Source organism: Idiotropiscis lumnitzeri, chromosome 8 (assembly GCF_059441095.1).
Source record: "Idiotropiscis lumnitzeri isolate Australia: NSW breed Sydney's pygmy pipehorse chromosome 8, RoL_Ilum_1.0, whole genome shotgun sequence".
NCBI lineage: Eukaryota > Metazoa > Chordata > Actinopteri > Syngnathiformes > Syngnathidae > Idiotropiscis > Idiotropiscis lumnitzeri.
The window spans coordinates 6262482-6284143 of NC_142398.1; the positions used below are offsets into that span (position 1 = coordinate 6262482).

The window sequence follows — 21662 nt, forward strand, 5'->3', positions numbered from 1 at the left end:
TGGTTTCAGCTGTTTTTGTTGTTGTTTTGATTCCACCAGAACACTTCTGTGATACTGTTTCAATAAGTAATAGTATGCACTCATTCCCACTATATTTCATCTCACACACCTGGACTCAATTAAGGTTAACTGCTGTCATGTCAACTTTTCTTGAACGCTGTGTGTGAGTAAGTGAACATTGGCCTCGTGTTGTGCTCCCTCAGGACTTGGTGAGCAGGCACCTGGCGGAGAAGACCGCCTCCCACGATATGCCCCCCCTGGGTGCAGTTTCTTGGGCCGGGGCCTCTCAGTCTGAGCTGACGCCCAGCGAGACCTCGACCATCAGCGATGCGGTAAAAGACGCCTCGTTCTGTGTCCGCCTTCGCCTTGTTTTATAGCAGTGAACGTGTCTGCCGTCAATCTCGACTTAGCTTTCTTCATCTCATTTCTTATCTTCTTCTGCACACTCCTTCTTTCTACATTTTTTTCATCTTGTTTTTTTTCCTTAACTGGCTCGCTTTATATCCTTTCCATCTCGTCTTCATTCATGTTGACTTGACAGCAAGACAAGTCTGTAAGTGGTGACCCCAAACTGTCCTGTGCGTGTGTCACCCGTGTTCTTTGTTCTGTTGGCGTTGCGCTAATTGGGAGCATGGCCAATTGTGTCTAAATAATTCCTTAGTTAGCGAGTGATAGATGAAACGTCTATATTTCTGTTTGAAGAACAGTCAGCGCTTGCAAGCCTCACCTACTCGCGTGTTCTATTTCTCGGAGGATCATTCATTTGTGTCGAATGACGGCGAGCTCTGCTTTCAAGAATGCTGAGTGTATCCTGTATTTTTAGGAAGTAGTGGAGAAGTACTTGAAGAAGAGAGATGACATGGAGTCCGTGGGTAATGACAGCACCTTGTCTTCTACTAACCAGGATCCATTTTCCAAGGATGATCTGGGTATGTCTAGAGGATGTGTTCCAGACCTACTTGCAATAGGTGATAATCTGCCATATAGACATCATACACAAAAAAGAGTTCACCCTTCCACGTGCTTTAAATACATTCTAAATGTCTATTTTATAAATATTTTCTCGTTTCTAAAAAATTACAATGAGTCGGGTCACTCTTTTCTCAAGGTACCACTATTCAAGAATCAAATACTAGTCAAAAGGTTGGAAACCATTCTCCATTTAAGTACCATGAGAATGTTTTTCCAAACTTGTGACTGGTTGTCTAGATTTTAATCTTCCTATGCGCAGTTGGAACATGAAAGGAAATACTAGGAAAAAAAAAAGTTTTGATTAAAAATGTATAGCACTAAAATAAGTTAAATAGTCCTGAAATATTAAATGTTAGTTGTTAGTTAAATACAACACAACTGTACCACACTTTTGAGAATCACTTTTACAGTATTTACAGTGAGTAAAGTAAGTATTTGAACACTCTACTATATTGCAAGTTTTCCCACTTGGAAATCATGGAGGGGTATGAAATTGTCATCGTCGGGTCATGTCCACTGTGAGACATATCATCTAAAAAGAAAAATCCAGATATCGCAACATGATGGACAACTAAATGCATTGCACAGGGGCAAAAACTTGCGAAGAACCTTGATGTACTGTGTACTCCTTAAAAATATTAGCAAAATTAAACCATCAATATGTCACATTTGACTGCATAGGCAACACAGTGATCCACTTGGACAAGGCTTTGGCAAGGATGCACCAGTACGAGCGCATGAAGCAGAAAGTGGACACGAGCACTGCTGGGGACTCTGACCTCTGCAATGTTGAATCCACCGCCGCTGCTGCTGCTACCGCAGCATCCGCCACCGCTTCTCCAGAAGCCGCCGACGGTACGCACGGCTTCCAGGGACGTCATCCTTTCGAGTTGCTTTCTAAATGAGTTGTGCTCTTATTTGTGAGCAGGAGGTGCCTCTGGTGACGTGCATGCTCCTCAAATCGACACCCTGCAGCTCAATCAGCAAATTAAGGATATCATGACTGAGGTCATTCCCTTCCTCAAGGTGGCGCTTCTCTAATTTGCTAGCTGAATGTACTAGTGCCTTGAATGTAAACATACACTTGTGTTGGTGCAGTGCTACTGTTTCAGTCTATCCACTGAATGGTTTTCAAAGAAGGTCTGAAAATTAATAATAAGGCAACATTATAGGGGTGCCCAATTATGGTGAGAATGCTAATGGTGGACCAATTAAGCGATAAGTAATTCTTTATCAAATTAGCTGACTATTTGTGATAATCGATTAATTGTTGAAATACTTTTTTCCCCTTGCAAAATTGTTGTTCAGAAAGATTTTCGTTTTGTTAACAGTAGTTCTCCTTGAAAGCTGATTGTGTTGTGACGAAACAAAACATTTGCTTTTACTTTGGACAACTAAGATCAAAATTTGCCCTATTCTCTGATAGGTTACAAACCAATTCAGCAACTGAATGGTAATTTGTTTGTGCGTTTTCTGCACTGTTAATTATGAAACGGAGATGGCTGGTTCATCAATGAGTATGCATCATGATAGGGTAAGCAATCTGTATTTTGACAACACTTCTTTGCAACAAACAATATATAAACTCTTGTCAGGGCAAAATGTACATTTAAAAAAATATAGAATATCATCTACAGGGAATAACGGGGGGGAAAAAAACACCCCAAAAAATGTTGGTACCTCCATGGAAGTAATCCAGTGCAAACCGAGCATAACTCTCGGAGATCATAGTGGTATGAACTGGTGATTATGAAACCATTGTGGGAGCACATTTGGAATGTGAATATATCTTGTGGCACTTTGCGTAGGAGAACATGCACGAGGTGTGCACGCCGATGCTGCTGACGACTTTGCGCCACAAGGTCCTGGCACTCACGCAGCAGAATGATGAGAGTAAGGAGTTTGTGCGCTTCTTCCACCGGCAGCTCGGGGGCATCCTGCAGGTATGACGTTTCCACTCCCAGGGTTCATTTTAAGGAGACGTGTTGGCCTTTTTCCTCACATTTTGAAAAAAAAAAGTTTTTAGAAGAAAAATAACAGCACAAATTTGTTGCTGTGACTAGACTTGCTGTGTGAACTAAAACAATTTTTAGCAACTTTTACGCTGCCTCAAACTACTTTTTTTCCCCCCCTTTAAAAAACAGCAACACATGTAAGTGACTTTTTGTGACATTATTGGAGAGTTCCGGACAAACCCACTTTTCAGACAGTACAAGCATTCAGTAGAGTTAATAGATTTAGATTCACAAGCTATTTTCAACACTTGATATTGGTTAATAATGTGCAAGAATAACAAGGACGGCTAATAGTATAGAATGTCGATTGGAAAAATTGGAACGTGACCATTTTTGGGCATACAGGGATGTCATTCATGCGGCACCGGTAGAATTTTAAAATTTGTCATGAAAAAAAATGCAACCTTATATTTTTCTTGTAATTAATTTTAGTAGTATCTTTTCACCAAAAATATGTAGAACCACAAAACGTACTTCTCCATTGTCGTGTAAGTGTGACTGAAGTGCATAAATACACCGCGTTCCAAATCATTATGCAAAGGATGCTTTTTGTGCATTTTTATAAATCTATGTAAATGTCTCTAAGCAGGATTTTTCAAGTCAAGTTTTGGAGGAAATTTAGAATGTTTTCAAACAAACCTAATGATCACAAATTGTTTGGCAAAAATAGAAACGCGGTTTGTGTTAAAATGTGCTGTTCCAAATTATGATGCAAAGCAGTGTTTCGAGATATTGTCTAGCTTTTAAAGAACTGACAATTATTTGTTGAATTTGCTGAAATGAAAAGTTACTTCAAAACAGCTTAACAGGTCAAGTTACATTTTAACATAGGACGGCTTATGTGATAGCTGCCTTTCAATTCTTGATTTTATTTTGGGGAGGTAAAAAAAAAACAAATAAAAACTACCGGTTATTTGTTTTTATTATTTCAAAACAGTCAACTTATTCTCTAACAGTTGAAGACTTTGAAGTCACTTACGCCGAATGCCATTTATAACAATCTGAAAAACAATTTGCATAATATTTTGGAACGCGGGGTGCGCATTCCCAAAAATAAGTTGATGAAACTATTTCAATGGTTAATTTCATACTTTATGCGTGATCACAGACAGTCTTTTTACTAGTAATAAGAAATTAAATTGTCATGGTATGTCCCCTTAAAAGAGCCTTGCCTTTGCTAGGATTCCCTCAATCGCTTCATGGGCCAAACCCTGAAGGACTGTGGTGAGGACCTACTGGTCGAGGTCTCGGACATCCTCTTCAACGAACTGGCCTTTTTCCGACTCATGCAGGATTTGGATAACGGCATTGCCGGCTCCCCGCAAGTCAGGCAAATGATGGAGAAGGCTGAGTATCCTCCTGATGCCAATCGCACTTTGAAGGTGATTTTTTTTTTTTTTAAATGTTAAAAAAAAAAAAAAAAGATTTGCATTAAAAGAATGTTGTTGTCTGCCGTTTATTCTCCAATTTAGGAAAGTCCGGCACTTGAAGTTGATGCGTCTGACTCGCCCGATGAAGATAAGGTCTGTGCTTGAGAGTGTGACACCAGATGCCACTTTTCTGCACAACTGAGCCATTTGGAACTTGATCGCAGGATATGGATGACACGGAGCAGGAGGTTCCTTCTCTCCTACCAACTGATGTGAAAAGCCGTGATGACGAAGATGAGGAGGAAGTGGCTGATGGTCAGACAATGCTGCAATCCATCAGTAAGTGGAAAATGGGTGATATACTGAAATAATGATGAAGTGCGTGTATCACCCGATACATTTATTTTTAAGTTATTTAAAACGGTTTAACTACTAGTACAAGCAAGCATTGTTGTTTTTGGCAGGCATTTTCAAACTTGTCTTAGTCATTTGGACGAAAATGGTTATTAGTTTTCGTCACATTTAGACGTTCCTATTCGTGATAGTTTTAGTCAACGAAAACTCAAAGGTTTTAGTCGACGAAACGCAAAAAAAAAAAAAAAAAAAGTGTCTAGTTTTCGTAAATTTATCCGACAAAAATTCAAAACGATTGTTGTCCGTTTTAGTTCAAACCAGGCCTTAGAAGGTTTCCTCCCAAAAGCAAAGACTTTCTGATGGACTATTCAGGATTATGCATCACAAACAGATAAAAGTGGAAACAGTGGAATCAATGCTCTTTGCTCCAAGATAAGCCGAGAACCAAAACGTTATGTTTGGCAACTGTTGTGACTTTATTTCACTTAAAGCAACATAAATAAACCAAATAAAAATGTTTTAACAACAGACTTGTAGTGGACTTGTTCTATAGTACAGTAGCACAAGTAGAAACTCTATCAAACATATGTCTTGTTTACCTAGAACAGCTTGCGGTTGTCAGAGCAAAGTTGCCTAGCGAGTGTTACTGTCGCCAAAGGAAAACGTGTCGGTGTGTGTGAGCCGAGACTAATGACCGCAGACGTGTTTGTGTCTTGTTGTGCCGGTGTGTGCGCGGCGCATGCGACTTGCGGGCTGTCCCGGTGGTGGGCGTGCCCAAACGAAGGGTATGTTTCACCAGCATTGCGTTTTTTCGAAAGACAGATTACATGTACAATAGGAAGGGATATTTTGAACGTCTGACAAACTGCACGCTAAGAATTTCGTCCCGTCTCGTTTCGTCAATGAAAACTCATGTACGTCATCGTCTCGTTATCGTCATGGAAAAAAAAGGGGGCGGTAAGGAAATATTTTCGTCTTCATCGTTGACGAAAACAACACTGAATATTTACATATTTACTGGCAGCCACTTTAGAGCATTTTGACACTTTCCAAGACCCACAGGATAATTTTCTTCACTAATTACATGTATGGCAAACTAACCAAATGAACAAATACATTATCTCCTACAAAAGTATAGGTTTAACAAAAGTGCAGCCATTTCACTCACACTAGCAAAAAGTGCTGATTTATAGTGGAGTGGCGTCAGATGCTCTCCATTCCGTTGACAGAAATAATTGACACGTATACTTGTCAATGGTAGTTAATATGAAAATGCAAATTTGGGGTGGGTGGGTGACATATGACAATAGCTTATAGACTTTGCTCATAGCAGGAGGTTACTGTATCAATCTCAAACAATATTGGGGTCATTCATGGCTGGTGTTTTTGCAGCAACAAATTAAGTTTTTAATGGTCATGACTCCAGTTTTGTCCCCCCCCCCAAAAAAAAATTAAAAAATTACAACTATTCTCATAAAATCTTAAAAATCCTTGTCCAGTGTCATTGATTTTGATTCTCTTCTTTCAATCGCTCCAAATCCTGTGGCCTGTTCACTCTCCAATGTCTTGTTATCTTTCGTGTAGGGCTTTCCAAAGCGGAGAGCCAAGCCCTAAACAACTACGGCAGCGGCGAGGACGAGAATGACAATGACGAGCAGGAGCCAGAGGAGTTTGAGGCCGGGCTCATGGACGTGCAGACGTCGCTGCAGGCGACGCTGGAGGACCCGCCGGAGCAAAAGGTGGCTTTCCAACATCCGGCTCGTTTAGTCTACTTCATATCAGTGTTTTGTAATTCTAACCTATGCTTGCATGCTTTGCAGGGCCAATCGGCTGATGAAATAGACCCAAAATCGGCCAACAACAACGGTGGGTGCTCCTTCTTTAACGTAGCATTTTTTTCCCATCATTCAAGCATGTATTCTTTTTAATTGGCATTAGTCTTGGTCACATTGCATGTTTAGCTTGTACAAAACTGTTTTCGTAATGGCGGGCTGAAATATAAAAAAAAAAAATCGTTCATGGAGTAATTTTCCCATTTATGTCCAATTTTATGGCGACGACGGATGGAATTTTAGAATAACTTATCTGCACCAAATATTTTTGTTGTGAATATACAGAACTGTACAAATACAAAAAGTCCCCTGACTAGTCCTGTTTGACTTTTATTGAGATAGTTTTTGACAGATTGTATTTTCAGTTACTTGTTGTAAATTACAATTATTTTTATATATATTTTCCCCCCTCTTAAAGTCAAATAGGCTTTCCTTCAAAGAATAAGGGGGAAATCTGCATGTCATTCATTGCACTATAGGACGACAATTGTCAATTGGAATTTAACTCTTCACTTTTTCCTCTAACAAGAAAATCACATTTTCTCAACCCACAAAACATGTTTTAGTCAATATTATACGCCTTTTTCCATCTGTTTCATATTACTCATTTTCATTTTCCATCCCTTCTCCCTCCAATCAGTCGAGAGCACCAAGTTGTCAGTTGTGGCTTTCACTGAAGATGAACCCGCTGAGACGATGAGTCACAACTCCAATGAAGAGGAGGAAACAGTTGGTGCCGCCGCCGTTCCAGAAGAAATCAACGAAAGCGCAGAAGTTCACACTTCTCCTAAAGATTCAAACACCACCTGCACCCCCGACACCGAATCCCCGGTCATGATCAATGTCGACGTAAGTACAAAGTCGCTACTTGGAAACAACGCATAATACATTGGACAAAGTGTCCTGTTGCTTGAGAACACAGGTGCCAAACGTCGGTCGTCGTGGTCCGCTATCCTGCATGATTTAACCCCTCCCCTAACACTGTTCGATAATTGGATTGCAGGAAGCCGTCTCTGGCAACAGCAGCCAGAGGACGTCGGACGAAGACGACTTTGTTAGAGTGGAAGAGCTTCCGCTGCAGCTGCCCGTCACCAGCCAGGTAAAAAGCAGTGTGACAAATGGAATCCGACCAATTTAATGGATGGCTGTACTGACAGGAGGCGTTGCAGAAGAGGATTGTGGATGAGCAGCAGATCAACGACCTACATGTGGAAATCCTCAGCGGCAATGCAGAATCGTCACCGGGACTCGTGGGAAATGGCGGCCACCTGAAAGAACCAGGTATTGGGCACCACGCCGGCTTCCGCTTCTTTGCTCAGCCGTTCGCACATAAAACTAAAATCAAAATTGAGATGCATCTAAAATCGTCTTTCGCCGTTGAAATAATTGTGGAAAATAACTATTATCCTTTCCCATTCTAGAGTAGTCGTTCTCAAACTTTTGACTCACAGTACCACCACCATTTTTTTTTTTTAAGTTTTAAATTAAACTTGATTTTATAACATTCCATTTGTCTTTGTGGAAGAATAAGACTGTTATTGATATATGATGACATTTTCATAGAATTACTCAATTAAAATGATAAATGTATTTTTATTGTAAAGAAAGTTCCGACCATTTCATAATATAACTTTCAGACTTATTCAGGTAAACTTTTTTTCTTGTCATGACTGTGAATTTATGGTCCTCTTTCTCATACAATTACCACTTAATTCTATCTATTGTTTCAGCTGATTCTCATAATGTTAGAAATTGTTCCCATTTAACTATATTATGTCTTTTTTTTCTTGAAAATTTCTGACTTAATCCTCTCACTGGTACAGGTTTAGACAAACTTTTTCCCCATAAAATGCTAACTTGATTGTCACATTCTTGGCAAATTTGTAATGTATTCTCACAACTATTAGTGTCACAATATTGCATTTTCTTCCCTGTAAAACCTTATTTATTGTCAAAGTGATTTTATTTTTTTCTTCTTGTATTTCAGAATGTTCTGAATAAGTCGTGAAAGGAAGCAACTCCCAGTGAGCTTGTGTTGGGTTTGCACCATCTTCTGTTCAATGAGTTGATTTTAGTGATACTTTAAAGTAGTCCAATAAGCTGTATTGCGCACATACATTAGTAGTTTATATTTCCTTCCATTGGGTGTCGGGCCGGGTTTAATGTCAACGCTGCTGACAAGTTCAAACCTATTTGAACATTTTTCAGTCATTAGTTTAGACTGTTATTTTGAAAGGTTCCTGCTCTTTGTATGCAATTCACAAACACCAGATTATTATTCACTTCGTGTTGTTCTGTAAACGGACTTTCCATGTTCACTTCCATGCCAGGACTGATGAGTTTTAAATAAAATGTTGGGTGTTTTAACAAAAGATGAACTTAAATGTCAAGTGATTTCCACACATTTATTTTCTGGTAGGTTGGAAACTTTTATTTCTTAATTATGACAAACCACATCTTAATTATGACAAACCACAAAGAGGATTTATTCACAAAAACAACAAAACAATTTAATGCGGGGAAAAGCTGCAATTTTACAAGGGTAATCATATTTTAAGAGAAAGCAATGTTAGAATGTCAGACTTTTTTGTAAATGTTTTTTTTTTTAATTTATTTTGAGTACCGTATTTTCCGGACTATAAGCTGTTACGTTTTTCCTAGATTTTGAACAGTGCGGCTAATACAGGGGTGCGGCTTTTCTGTGGCCTCTTCTTTCACTGGTAGGGCGCTCTATAGTTCAGAAAATACGTTAAATAATTTTTTTTTTCTCTTGGGTCTGTTCTGTTTTAATTAACAAAGTTGTTGCTCTGTTAAAAGGCACTGTTTTAACTATCTGTTATGTACCCTTATGTGTATTCACAGTACAAAATTGTTCTGCACATGCAGTAAACAACTCTTTTTTTTTTTCCAACTGAAAACTGCGGCTTATAGCCTGGTACGGCTTGCATATTATTTTTTTAACTATTGGGGAAAGGGTGGCAGCATTGCTTTTAAATAATTGGTATCCTGCGCTTGTAACCAAGCTGACATTTATTAGCAGTAATTGACACAACGTACATTCGAATAAATCATGGCCATAAAAACGACTAAATCAAAGGATTCAATCAAAAATGGTGGGAAATGCATTCATTGCTGTGTACAATTAAATTCAGCTGGAATCAAACCGTTTACTGCCACCCACGAATATACAGCCAAGTACAACTAAAGGTACATTTGTTTGGACCAAAATATTAATGACGCCAAAAAACAGCTCATATGAGTTGAAATTTTTCAAAAGGTTTTCTCAAAGCAAACCAATATCACCAGTTTTTACATAACTGTCATATTAATGCCAAGAATTGTGATTTAAGCCATTCCATGTTTTTTTGTGTCAATTAATACACTTTTAGTGGCAACAGACATTAAATGAACAAGAAATTGAAGAAAATGTGATCTTTTTTTTTGCTGTATTGGTCAAGGTGTTTAACTCTAGTCATGCGGCGATTCAGTAACGCACACAAAACATTTCATTGGGTGCGTTAAGGAAATGCGTCTGAGCGCACAATGCTTCACGACGACTCAGAAACTCAAGTGTTAAACTAGTGCCTGATGACACTATGCTGCACCCAGCGTGTCAGGCAGTCCAGATGGCAACAGTTCAAGAACGAGCTGCTGATTGGTTTAGAACATAAACTGCATTCAGAAGTTAGTAGGAGGGGAGCATGTGCTGCTTCTCCGAACATGCACACGCGCACACACTCAAGAGAAGTGAATCAGTGAATTTCTGAACGCATCCCTTTGTCATTACTTATTGAACTTGTTCTCTCTTATTTTGTTGTTTTGTAGTTTGATGTCAACAGAAAAAATGAAAACAGTGTCGCTCACTTTTTGTGCTTCTTCTTACAAAGAGTTTAGCTCACGATCAACTTATTCCAAAAGTAAAATGCCACTTTTTTTTTCTTTCAGTTGAAATAAGTGAATCTAGTCATTATATTGGTAGGTTCAGTACTTGTACATTCTATGGGTCATGAAAATTCAGTCAAAACACTCTAAAATGGCTGACGGCGAATAAGTTAATTGTTGATTTGTATTGGCTGGGATACTCGCGTGGCTCAACCAAGTTGGTTGTTGGCGGTGGCGGCTTCACCAGGGCATGCAGGGGCTGGGGCAATCGCGGATGTACGACTCAAGTGTACCCGACGACACTTGCATCAGCGTGGTATACGTCGTCAACTGCAGGTGTGTCAGAAAGAAGAAAAATGGTCAGGATGGCAGATCAGAGAGACGTGCTCCAAATCAAAAGATGTCACCCTCGCCTTGTTGAGCACGGGCTTAGTGGACAGCACATCGTACAACGTCTTCAGGGACACGTTCTGTTAAACAGTAAGAGTCACATGAGCGACACGTAACCAAATGAACACAAATAATACATTGTGTGAATGTATACATTGTAATAGAGAATAAAAGGGGATACTATAGAAAAGCTGTTTAAAAGAAAAGCTATTCTTTGGCACTGGGACAAAGGTTCTGCTTAATTAAGAGGAGAACATGTTTTGCAATTTGTTTTGGGGGGGGGGGTCTGAATTCCACAGCAAAGGCTAATTATTAAAACAATTTTCTTTATTTTTTTAATATTATTGCTCCGATACCACTTTTTTGGTCCCGATACCGCTATCTGGCTGTGCAGTATCGGCCGATACCGATACTGTACCGATACCTTTGAAAAATCTAAATATAAACACAATTTTTCTTGTGATTCTAAAGAATTGCATACTCTGATTAAAATTATTCATTCACCATGGGCGCAAAGGCTGTCAAATCTTCAACATGATCACCTAACCCCATCACAACATACATGCTCTGATCACTTTATATTAGTTATCTTAATCTTTTTCATGTACACTGGGTCATAAGATTACATTTGATTGATATTTGAAACACATTTGTGTAATTGTCTATTTTTAAACCTCCAAATGATTTACATTTCGTACTAATGTCCATTTTCCCTCAGTGTTGGCGCTCGCTGCGTTCGAAGCATGATACCAGTCGATAGCCGGTATCGGGACCATACTGGTTGGTACTCGCCGATCCCGGTACCAGCTTTTAACTAATTTACTGCCATTGACGGACATAGACGTCCAAGATCCTTTTTTTTCTTCACTTGGCCGGTAGTGAATGAGTTAAGGCAGTATTGGCACAGTTACCGATACTGGTATCTGTATCGAAACAAACCTAGTTTTTAAGAAGACAATTCTATAACAAAGGAAAATCAAAGTCAATTTGATAACAATGAAAAAAATAGATGTTTCTTTTTTTTTTTTACTATGACATTTTCCGGCAAAAATACAACTACTATTCATCGCAAATTCTGGGTACGAGTCCAGCCCATCTAAGACACACTTGTGGTGGCAGGCGCAAGCTGCAAAATAAGTCTAAAATTAATGAAGGTATTTACCGTCCACCCCAGTATAGGCTGTGGCAACATTTAAATACTTGTACTAAATTTATCATTGTCCAAGAATTAAAATGATAAATGAAGAAATTAAAAGCAAATTTGTGTGACAGTGTTGTCCTCACGGCACGCGACGTTCGGTTCATGCATTTGACGGCGGGCGTCCGGCGGTCGTCCAGGAACAGTGGCTCCTTCCAGTGGTCATAGTTTGTCTCCAGCACAAACCAGCGGCCCAGCTTCAGATCGAGCCTGCGGAGAAAAACACTTTTAATTTGTTTTTAGTTTACAGTCAAATCAGGTGACATGAACGCAAACGTTCAGTCATGTGCTATGTAGTCATTCACTGAGCAATAAAACATTTCACAAGAGAACAAGCACGGAAGTCCACTGTGCTTCTCTTTTTTTGCTTCAAGCTGACGTGCATTTATCTCCACCAAGCACAATCAACGACCTTACTGGTCCTGTTTCCACAAAAACAATTAATAACGTACACATATAAAATGCAAACGTAACTTTTCATCACTAAAGTGGGTTTTGTTCAAGAATTAAGTTGGAAAAACTATGAGGAAAACTTTTTTTTTTTTTAAAAAGTGGGAGGCATTTTTTTTAAAAGTTGCATTCAAGAATTAGTCAAAAATTTTCAAGAAAAAATGAATATCTAAATATCTGCAGTCATAACAATTTACAATTAATTTCTAAAAGAACTAGTGACACTTACTCGAGGACATCCAGACTGGTGAGTCGGGATCTAGTAATGATGCAACCTTGTCCGGTGCTGTTTCCTCCCAGGATGAAGTAGGCGGGAGCCAGAAGCTTCGTCTGAGCCAACCGAAACTTGGCCTCCTCGTAACTGTATCGCAAACCGCAAGTCAAAGTAAACAACAAACAGGAGCTGTCTTTGGAAATGGCTAAAATGGTCCCAGAAATTCTGCTTCAAACCAAAACAGCATATTTGCCATGTCTCTTTCAAACATGCCTCCTTGAGGGTTTTGTTGTGGGTTCACCAAATTAGTAACAGCAATACAAACTGTCTTTAATTCTGGATGGTGTTTCAAGCCAAAGGGGCAAACTTCCCGTGTCATTTGAGGCATTTACACCAGAGACTTTTTGTGATAGGTGTCTACCAAATGTCATGCATGCTAAGTGAAACTGGCTTCAGGGGCTGAATCTTCTAAAATATTCAAGCGATAGAAATTGGTCTTTGAAAGACCTGGCAAAATGTGACCGCTACAAACCAAAATGTCAGACTTTAGGTGTACATAAACAGATTTGTAAGACTTTTTTATGGGTCGCCTCCTGGTAGAAATGCCTACTAAATTTCATTTTGATAGGTCAAACTGGCTTCCAGGGCTAAATTTATTTTTAAGAATCCAGTACAACTCCAAGAAATTTTTGAAAATGCCAAATGCCAATTATGGCTGCGCCAAGCCAAAATAGCCATTTCAAACCAAAATGGCTTTACGGACCTTTTTTTTTTTTTGTGGCTCCACTCATAATACACATCCATTATCCAAGCCGCTTATGCTTATGTCGACCAAATTTCATGATGGAAAGTAAAACTGGTTTCATTTGATTTTCTGTTTAATTCCAGGACCTCATTTTTGCCTTCTAGTAAGTTTCATCTTAAGTGAAACTAGCTTCACGGGGTTAAATTCTTTCGGAATAAAAACTCAAGATACCTTGTTGTATTTTCCAGTACAGAGCGAGTGAGGAAGCTCATCCAGATCCCATCTCGCTTACCAAGGATCCACTCCAGGATGCCTACACGACGACATAGCATTTGTTTCAAAGTCATGCTAAATGAAGACAACGAAGTCTATGGGGAAAAAGTATTACTTCGCAAGTTATAATTACAAGAAAGGTTGGCTACCATAGAAAGTGAGAATTCTACAAGAAAATGTAAATCGACAACATATATACACGTGAATACACACACACGCCCACACACATAAATACATACACACATATGGGCCATATTATTGATAAAATGTAAAATACTCTGAATCTTGCGAGAAAAGTCACTGACCGATATATCCTCCATCCAGACTGAAGCGCTCATTCATGGTGAGGGTGAACATGTTCTGAAAAAGGAGACAACATACATATGATTATAAAAAGTCTGCATACCCCTGTTCAAATATCTGTTTTGGTTTAAAAAAAAAAAATGAGATCAAAATCAAGTTTAAAATTCCTTCCAACATTTATGTGAGATACAGCCTCTGCGCAACATTGTTGGGGCTTTTCCTGTTGAGAAGCTGAAATTAACAACTGCGATAATGTGCACAAAGCCAACCAGAACAGCTGAACTTTAATTTTGGTTTCATGATGTCGGGTGTGTGCCGACTCCCATTTAATGTGACTTCAAATGGGATTGGTTCATTCTGAGCAAAGCCACATCCCCACTTATAAAAGGGTGTGCATACTTGTGCAAACACATCCTTTATTTTTACTTGGCCTCTCAAAAATCTTTTTTTCACAAATTCAGTTGTACAGGGAATCACATTAATGGCGGAATAAGTTTGAAATTATTACCTTGATCTCATACATCTGAACAGGGGTGTGTGGACTTTTAATAGCTACAGTGTGTGTATATAAGAACTCACAGGCTTGATGCCAGTCAGCATGCCGACGTAACCGGCAAAATTTGTGGACTTGAAGACGGTGCGGTTGCTCCTCCTGAAGTCCACGTTGATCACTATAGACTTCAGCTGCTCACTCATGACCCAAGACTTGTTCTTCACGTCCCACCTGATACACACACACACACACACACACACACACACACACGACTACCTTAATATGTCCTAAGATTCCGAGACATGACTGTCTAAACCAAATTTAAAAAATCCAGAAAACAAAAATCGTGAAAAAAGTAACAATCTTATGTGGAAAGATGTGTAAATTTGCGAGAAAAACTGCATCAAAACGTACAACACCATGAGGAAAAAAACTGCAATGAATGAGACCAATAGTCATATTTGAAGAGGAAAACCTATTAATTTCATAAAGGAAAAAAAAAATTTTTTTTTAATTCTATGAAAGAAAAAAAATCACAATCTCCAGTAAAAAAAACAAATCCTACGAGAAAAAAAATATTTGTAATCTGTAAAAAAAAAAAATTTAAAAAGCAATATTGTAAAAAAATTCATCAGAATCCTATGAAGAAAAAAGGTTGCATTCCGATGCAAAATAGGACACATTTTAAGACACGTAATCTTAAAAGAAATGTGTTTTTGGAAATTCGTAATATTGCACATACATGCGTATACAGTACCTGCACTACGAAGAAGATTGTTGCGGATGCCATGAAACGTAAATAAAATATGTACAATCCATAAATATTTAAAAGAAAAAGACAAAGACAAAGAAGGAAAAAAAAACAAAAAATATGATACTTCAATGAAACACACAGCGGCTTCCTTTGAATACGCAACGCCAGACAACACTGTGGAACTCTCAAACTTTCTATTAGCGTTGTGAGGGTAAAGAGGACGAAACATGCTTCGACAATGCCATCTAGTAGATGCCGAGGGGCACTGGCCCTACTTGCCCCAAATAAAAAGCAGATGGCACTCTTACCCCATGAACAAACCAAAATCCAGGTTGCGACCATGAAGGAGGTTTCCTGTCAACACAAAAAAGCATTTGGCAAAACCATTGCTTGACATTTTTATATAATTTTCCCTTTAGGGCACTAATAAAAGTCATTTTAGAAGGAGGTGTCTGACCTTTAGCGTCCTCTGCAACCACTGAGGTGCACACGGTAAACACCTCGTAGAAGATGTTAAACAGGACCACCTCGCCTATACAAGTGAATAATAATGATTTTAAAAAAGGTGATGTAAAGTAGCCAGTGAGATGCTTAGTGAGAGAAAAAAAAGAATTTTACAATTAAAAGAATTATCATAGAACAACAAAACTTAAACCCAGCAGAAAAGTATTTTAGTTTTTTGCTAATCTATGAGAAAAAGGTTTTTAAATGGGGGAAAAAATATATTTTGAGAAACACTTTAGAACCAACTCTAAAAGAAAAAGAAAAATGGCATAGTCATTCAACAAAACTCTCCAAAATTAAGAAATTAAAAAAACAAACCAAAAGAATTACTTCAAAATAATTCTGAATTCCAAGAGTTAGAATCCAACAAGAAAATGTTATATCTGAGGAAAAAAAAATCATAAGCCTACAAAAAAATCCAAGAACAAAAACAAACAAACAAAAGAAGAAGAAAATAAGATCATAATCCCACAAAAAAGTCCAAGTCCAATGAGAAGAAAAAGATGGAAAAACTACAAAAACAAGGCGTAACTCGCAAGAGAAGTTATAATTCTATAAAAAGGAGGGATTTCGACTGGGTGGGGGTAATCCAGCTAAATAATATGGATACAAAAAAAACCTCTACAAGCAAAAGACCGGAAAACCACAAGAAAGAAATTGCTGTAGTTCTACCAAAAAGTCATAATCCAAGTGAAAAAAAGTCATAATCCTACAACAGCAATTGAGCAAGTAAAAAAGTCGCCATCAAACAATAAAAAAGTCTTAACTCTCATCAGAACAAATATATCATTAAAAAGGTCATAATCATTCAGGAAAGTGACATTGAACTCACCAGCAATATAGCAATATCTGGTGTACCTATTGAAGTGCCCGCTTACCGAGAGGAACTCCCGACGCGGCCGCTATTCCTTTCATTTCGTCGCCAAATGGGTACGGGAGCGTGTTGGCAATCAAAGGCTAGCGTGCAACATGAAAATGGACTAGGATTACAAACGATATGCACATTATTTATTTGAAAGGGGGGAAAAAAATGCAAGTTCCTCACCAGAGTGACGTCCACCATCTGGATGAGCTTCCCACCGGGAACAAAAGCGTTGGCCAAGTCTCGCACAGCCTGGATCATGCTCGCCAACTTGGATGCAAACATCACATTGAGACACAAGAGTCAGACACGAACTAGAAGAAAAATGACGATGGCTGTCGAAAAACATTGCACCTCTGTCTTTTTGTCAGTGATCACAGATGTCCATCTGTCCTTGGGCGGCAAGTCCAAGTCCACAGTATACCAGCTAACGGAGCTTTTAAACCTGAATTGCAATTGGGCTTTAATATAATATTTGGAACAATTGCAATCAACACATTCCAATAAGGTAAAGTATGTCAATAAAAAATATGACAGTTTTGATCATTTTTCTGCTCTGTTGCATTTATGTTATAGTATGCCCCCCCCCCAACACACACACACACACACACACACGCACACCTCAACGCATTTAAAATGGCCGTCAATTATCTGCGGACTTTTACGATTCACCGGCCAGGCCGCTCACAAATAGCTGGAGTCCATCCACTGTAATTCATTTTCAAATAATTTTCTTAGATGGCGCGTTTTAGCATACATTTTAAAATAATAATAATAATTAAAAATAATAATCATAAATAAATCACACCTCATTCTTATTCATGTTGCACATTCAGATTTTAATAAATTTTAATCAAATTGTATTTGAATCAAAGTTACTTGTTGGAAAAAAGTTAATCAAATGAATAAACAAAAAAAATCCTCAATTATTTTCCTCAGTAGTAGTCGTTTATTGCTGTCGTATCACATTTTCACTGTTCCGTGCTGCATTTGGACATAATAATTATTCAATTCTAACTCTATTCTTGTTTAAATTAATAAATTCAACATTACTAAACAAAAACTAAACTAAACATCATATAACTGTACTCATTCCCAAGAATGACCTTTCATTTTCTATTATAAATCATTTTCTAGTTTTACACCAATTTTGTGTTGCACTTTTAACGAGCTCTTTCAGTATTATATTATTTCATCATTTCAATCATATTGTTGGTAGCTTTATTTCCAAAAAGGTGTGCTGCCTTCAGTTACAGTCCGTAAATAATACAAGCATCCGTATTTTCGCTCGCTCTTCCCGATTCAGAAAGTGCGTCGACTCAACACCAGACCATTGACTTTAGGCAAGCTTAGAATACTGAAAATGATTTATTCACTGTAAATATTTTGCCACATTTTCCATTTCTAGTTTGCACAAAATGAAGGTAAACTTCAAGCACTATTCCAAAACAGATCCTGAACGCATCATGGCGCAATAATTATAAAACAAGCATGACATCGCTTCATACGTTGTTTTGTGCACTATGATGATGATGATTTTTTTATTGAACATATACACAGAACAGAAATGAACATATTCATACGAAGACGATTTAAAAGTAAAAAGAAAGGGAAAAAGGAAGGTCATAAGCACAGTTTACATGTTCAATAGGGAGTAGGAAGAAGTAGAGAATTTATCTAGTCCTACACCCTTTCAGTGCATTTTTACTTAATTTAAATTAATACAATAGATATTCCATATAAAATCTAACAATATATAATAATATTTACATTACATTCGGTGTTATAAATAACAGAAATTTCACGATTAGGGAATTTACTTATATTTGATTTCCATTATATATATTTATATATATATACAAACACGCGCGCGTGTGTGTATAATATACTATGACAACAAAAACAACGTTAGCACATTCATGTGACTTACGTTGGCCCACTCGGAGGATACATTCCCATCCGACAGTCTTCTGTATACTGCAAAGAAATCATTATAGGGGAAATACCGTTTACATTTAAGTTTGACGAGACCCTGACAATGTCTTCTCACTTCGTCAACGAGACAAACACACGAATGTAACTTACCGGCGGTACAAACTGTGACGACGTGGCCGCGAATACAGCGGCTAAAATAAGAAAAGGGAAGCGGTCCATTTTGTAGAAATGTGCACACTGAAGACAAGCTGTTTGCAAACGACTAAAGAGTGGGTCAGCGTCTGTTTTTTTTTTTTGACACGCATAGCCGACTCACGTTCCACCAGGTGGGTGTACTCGGACGTCAATAAATGTTAATAAACGTTTTCTTGCACAAAGTGACGAGAGGAAACGGTTCTACAGATATTTTAACTTCATACAAGCAATTTAGAATTTGTAGGTTAGAAAATTCAACCGATATTTCTTCAAATAATATACTCGGTATGAGTACTATAACACCCTTCAATGGTACCTTCCACACGGAAGCGGTTACTTTGCTATATTTTGCGGATGCGACACCGAGGGGGAACCAATGTTGATAGTGAATAAAACACCGTAGTTATTCGGAAATTTATGGTTGTAATTCATTTAAAAGTTAATAATCACAAGGATACATTATGTTTTGGCCACATGGGCGGATACGGCTGGGTAAAATTGTACCGATGTGAAATCAGACGCCCGTCTAAACGCCATCGTGGAGTAGTGATGGGCATAACAGTTCTTTTAAGTGAACTGAATCATGAGAATCAGTTCATCAAAAAGATTCGTACTATTACCCCCCCTAAAAAAATCCCCACCAAGATGTTCCTTGGATTTACATTGCTATATCAAATTTCCCCATTGTGGGACTAATAAAGGACATCTTAAAAACATGTAGCAGTAATGTTAGAACGAGAATGGCAGTACAGCTCGTTCACTCACTGACCCGTTGGTGAACGAGAAGTGACGACACGAAGCTAACATCCTAATAAAAACAAGTCGACATTTTGGGTTATATTAGGATTTTAAAATATTAAAAATGTAAAACCCGAATTGATCAGCTATTCGTTACTTTTGTTCTTGGCGAAGCAGCTTAGAAATAGTTTACTGTCCCTGCTGCTAATTCAGCTAACGATGTGCAAAGAGAGAACTGCAAAAAGAGGAGCAGAAGAAAAAGGAAACAAGTGATCACCAGAACGAGCCTAGTGAAGAAAAAGAGAAAAAGAACCAGCGTAGTGGGCTAAACGTGTGCACTTCTGCTTTTCAGTTTTTTATTGGACGTGTGCTTCCTTACTCCCACAAGCACAAATGTCACGTTTCAACTGAGAATTTGTAACGATTGTTTTAGAAATAGACTGCACATTGTTTTTGTATTAGGGATATTTGTGTTTGCTGAGTTTTGGACCTTCTGGTTATTCTTGACAAGTGTCCTTTGCATTCACTTAGTTACGGCCTAATCCTGCCTCAGAAGAAATGCTAGACAAAGCCAACAAGTCTCCGGAAACTTTCCGTGTTTGGCGAGAATTCAGATGAGGTGGCACAATCACTCCCCATAAATGTTAACGTTGAATGCCAAATCTCTCGGTTTAAAAATGCTATTTAAATGAAAGATTGTCTTGAATCAGACATCTGTCTGCAAGAGTATGCAAAAAGAAGCAGCCAAGAAGACGATGAGACCTCCTTGGTGTTGTCTTCCCTTGTGACGTGTTGACAGGCTGCTTATTGATGTGCGTTTACAAACTCAGCTGGAGATTAAGTGTATGACATCCCAAATCAGAGGCTGGCAAACAGTCAAAAAAAATGTCAGGGGCAGACAAGGTCACGTCATTACTCAAACCTTTTTTTTTTTGCAACTCCAGTGAGCGACTACTTTTTTTTCACATGCAGCCCAAGTACATTCATCACCTGAAGGCAGTAGACTGCTGTAAGAAGGAGCAGGCATGCCGGGAGGAGCACAAGATCCAGAGGGAGCGCGAGGCGGAGGGCGGCTAGTTCGCAGACAAGGAGACATACGTCACATCAGCCTATAAGCAAAGCTGCAGGAGTAAAAGGACGAAGAGGAGCGCGAGAGGCGCCAAGCTGCCATTGAAGGTGAGGCCCACCGCAAATTGCTCGCTTTTCCATTTCCGAGTTTTTTCCCTCTGATTTATGGAAAAAGTAAATAATGAAAACAAGTCTTTCATGTCCAGCTCTGGCTTTGAATCAGTAACACCCAACAATTTCCAAATTTTTTTTTTTCTTTGCCGATTAGAACTGCTTAAGATTATTTTTTCCCCCACCAGCCGCTTTGGATGTGGGGAAACAAAAAGATCGGAGCGGTTTCTACAGACATCTAGACCAGACGATCGGAGAGGAAGCCACCCCGGATCGCTTGTCAAACAGGTACGAGCGTGCAGAGACATTTATGAGTGATTATGTGTCTATATACGGCAAAGTTAAAGTTTTTCCATGCGTTTTTATTCAAAAGTTCGCAAGTTTGGACATGTTGCAGGAAAAAAAAAAAAACTTCACAGCTTTGCATCAACGCAATTTCCTCTTTGAGATGGCTGCAGCGTCTGACTCGAGCATGGCGGTCACAGCTCGGCCCTCCCCAATCTGCACAAGCGAAAAGTCACAATTACTCCCAAGAAATGTGCCGTCGGACACCCTTTTTGGGCACATTACATTCGTGTTCAGAAAAGTGAGTGTCACCACAAAAAATCTGACGGTAATTCCAGCCATTTCATCAGAACACACCAATAGACCAAAAAAAAAAAACGCCAAAAAATACAGTGACTCTCACCCGCCAATTCCCTCTTTGAGATGGCTGCACCGTCTGACTCGAGCATGGCGGTCACAGTTCGGCCCTCCCCAATCTGCACAAGCGAAAAGTCACAATTACTCCCAAGAAATGTGCCGTCGGACACCCTTTTTGGGCACATTACATTCGTGTTCAGAAAAGTGAGTGTCACCACAAAAAATCTGACGGTAATTCCAGCCATTTCATCAGAACACACCAATAGACCAAAAAAAAAAACGCCAAAAAATACAGTGACTCTCACCCGCCAATTCCCTCTTTGAGATGGCTGCACCGTCTGACTCGAGCATGGCGGTCACAG

The 21662-nt window shown here is 38.8% G+C and overlaps 2 protein-coding genes, 2 non-coding genes and 1 pseudogene across 11 annotated transcripts in view; 2 read left to right on the forward strand and 3 right to left on the reverse strand.

Annotated features, from left to right (window-relative positions):
* The window catches only part of pcm1 (pericentriolar material 1), a 30231-nt gene extending 21316 nt beyond the window's left edge, over positions 1-8915 (forward strand). For 4 of the 7 annotated variants that reach the window (XM_088303860.1, XM_088303865.1, XM_088303862.1 and 1 more), the window contains 14 exons: positions 204-332; positions 824-968; positions 1654-1827; positions 1901-1998; positions 2781-2915; positions 4169-4369; positions 4460-4510; positions 4582-4696; positions 6296-6450; positions 6532-6577; positions 7184-7392; positions 7547-7642; positions 7701-7824; positions 8531-8915. In XM_088303860.1, coding sequence (XP_088159986.1) covers positions 204-332; positions 824-968; positions 1654-1827; positions 1901-1998; positions 2781-2915; positions 4169-4369; positions 4460-4510; positions 4582-4696; positions 6296-6450; positions 6532-6577; positions 7184-7392; positions 7547-7642; positions 7701-7824; positions 8531-8544 — 1692 coding nt within the window. In that variant the 3' untranslated portion in view covers positions 8545-8915. The remainder of the gene's footprint in view (positions 1-203; positions 333-823; positions 969-1653; positions 1828-1900; positions 1999-2780; positions 2916-4168; positions 4370-4459; positions 4511-4581; positions 4697-6295; positions 6451-6531; positions 6578-7183; positions 7393-7546; positions 7643-7700; positions 7825-8530) is intronic. The other 3 variants (XM_088303864.1, XM_088303866.1, XM_088303867.1) reach the window with 1 other exon arrangement.
* Positions 8916-8999: 84 nt separating this feature from the next.
* asah1b (N-acylsphingosine amidohydrolase 1b) lies at positions 9000-18856 on the reverse strand. Its single transcript, XM_088303868.1, has 14 exons — positions 18697-18856; positions 18542-18588; positions 16966-17056; positions 16795-16881; positions 16628-16706; positions 15703-15777; positions 15554-15599; positions 14578-14722; positions 14001-14055; positions 13654-13735; positions 12693-12824; positions 12100-12223; positions 10839-10895; positions 9000-10755 (listed from the first exon to the last, which is right to left on the reverse strand). The coding sequence occupies exons 1-14, from the start codon at positions 18763-18765 to the stop codon at positions 10666-10668; spliced, it is 1179 nt and encodes a 392-aa protein (XP_088159994.1). The 5' UTR covers positions 18766-18856; the 3' UTR covers positions 9000-10665.
* A 359-nt stretch (positions 18857-19215) lies between these two features.
* On the forward strand, positions 19216-21599 carry LOC148331866 (uncharacterized; annotated as a pseudogene). Its single transcript, XR_015844625.1, has 6 exons — positions 19216-19233; positions 19709-19896; positions 20011-20101; positions 20190-20248; positions 20424-20655; positions 20847-21599. The product of XR_015844625.1 is annotated as an uncharacterized LOC148331866 (transcript).
* On the reverse strand, positions 21235-21305 carry LOC148331867 (small nucleolar RNA SNORD65). The gene has a single exon (XR_015844963.1). It is a non-coding gene; the product is annotated as a small nucleolar RNA SNORD65 (small nucleolar RNA).
* On the reverse strand, positions 21495-21565 carry LOC148331868 (small nucleolar RNA SNORD65). Its single transcript, XR_015844964.1, has one exon. It is a non-coding gene; the product is annotated as a small nucleolar RNA SNORD65 (small nucleolar RNA).
* Positions 21600-21662: the final 63 nt, after the last annotated feature.

What these genes read in the sequence shown, in the direction of transcription:
- asah1b (XM_088303868.1), bottom strand. Translation starts at nt 18,765, where the DNA reads ATGGACCGCTTCCCTTTTCTTATTTTAGCCGCTGTATTCGCGGCCACG. An exon ending in GTACTGGAAAATACAACAAG is followed by an intron (nt 12,825 to 13,653) that starts GTATCTTGAGTT and finishes TTTGCGATACAG; the next exon opens with TTACGAGGAGGCCAAGTTTC. An exon ending in ACCAGTCTGGATGTCCTCGA is followed by an intron (nt 12,224 to 12,692) that starts GTAAGTGTCACT and finishes TTTTCTCCGCAG; the next exon opens with GCTCGATCTGAAGCTGGGCC.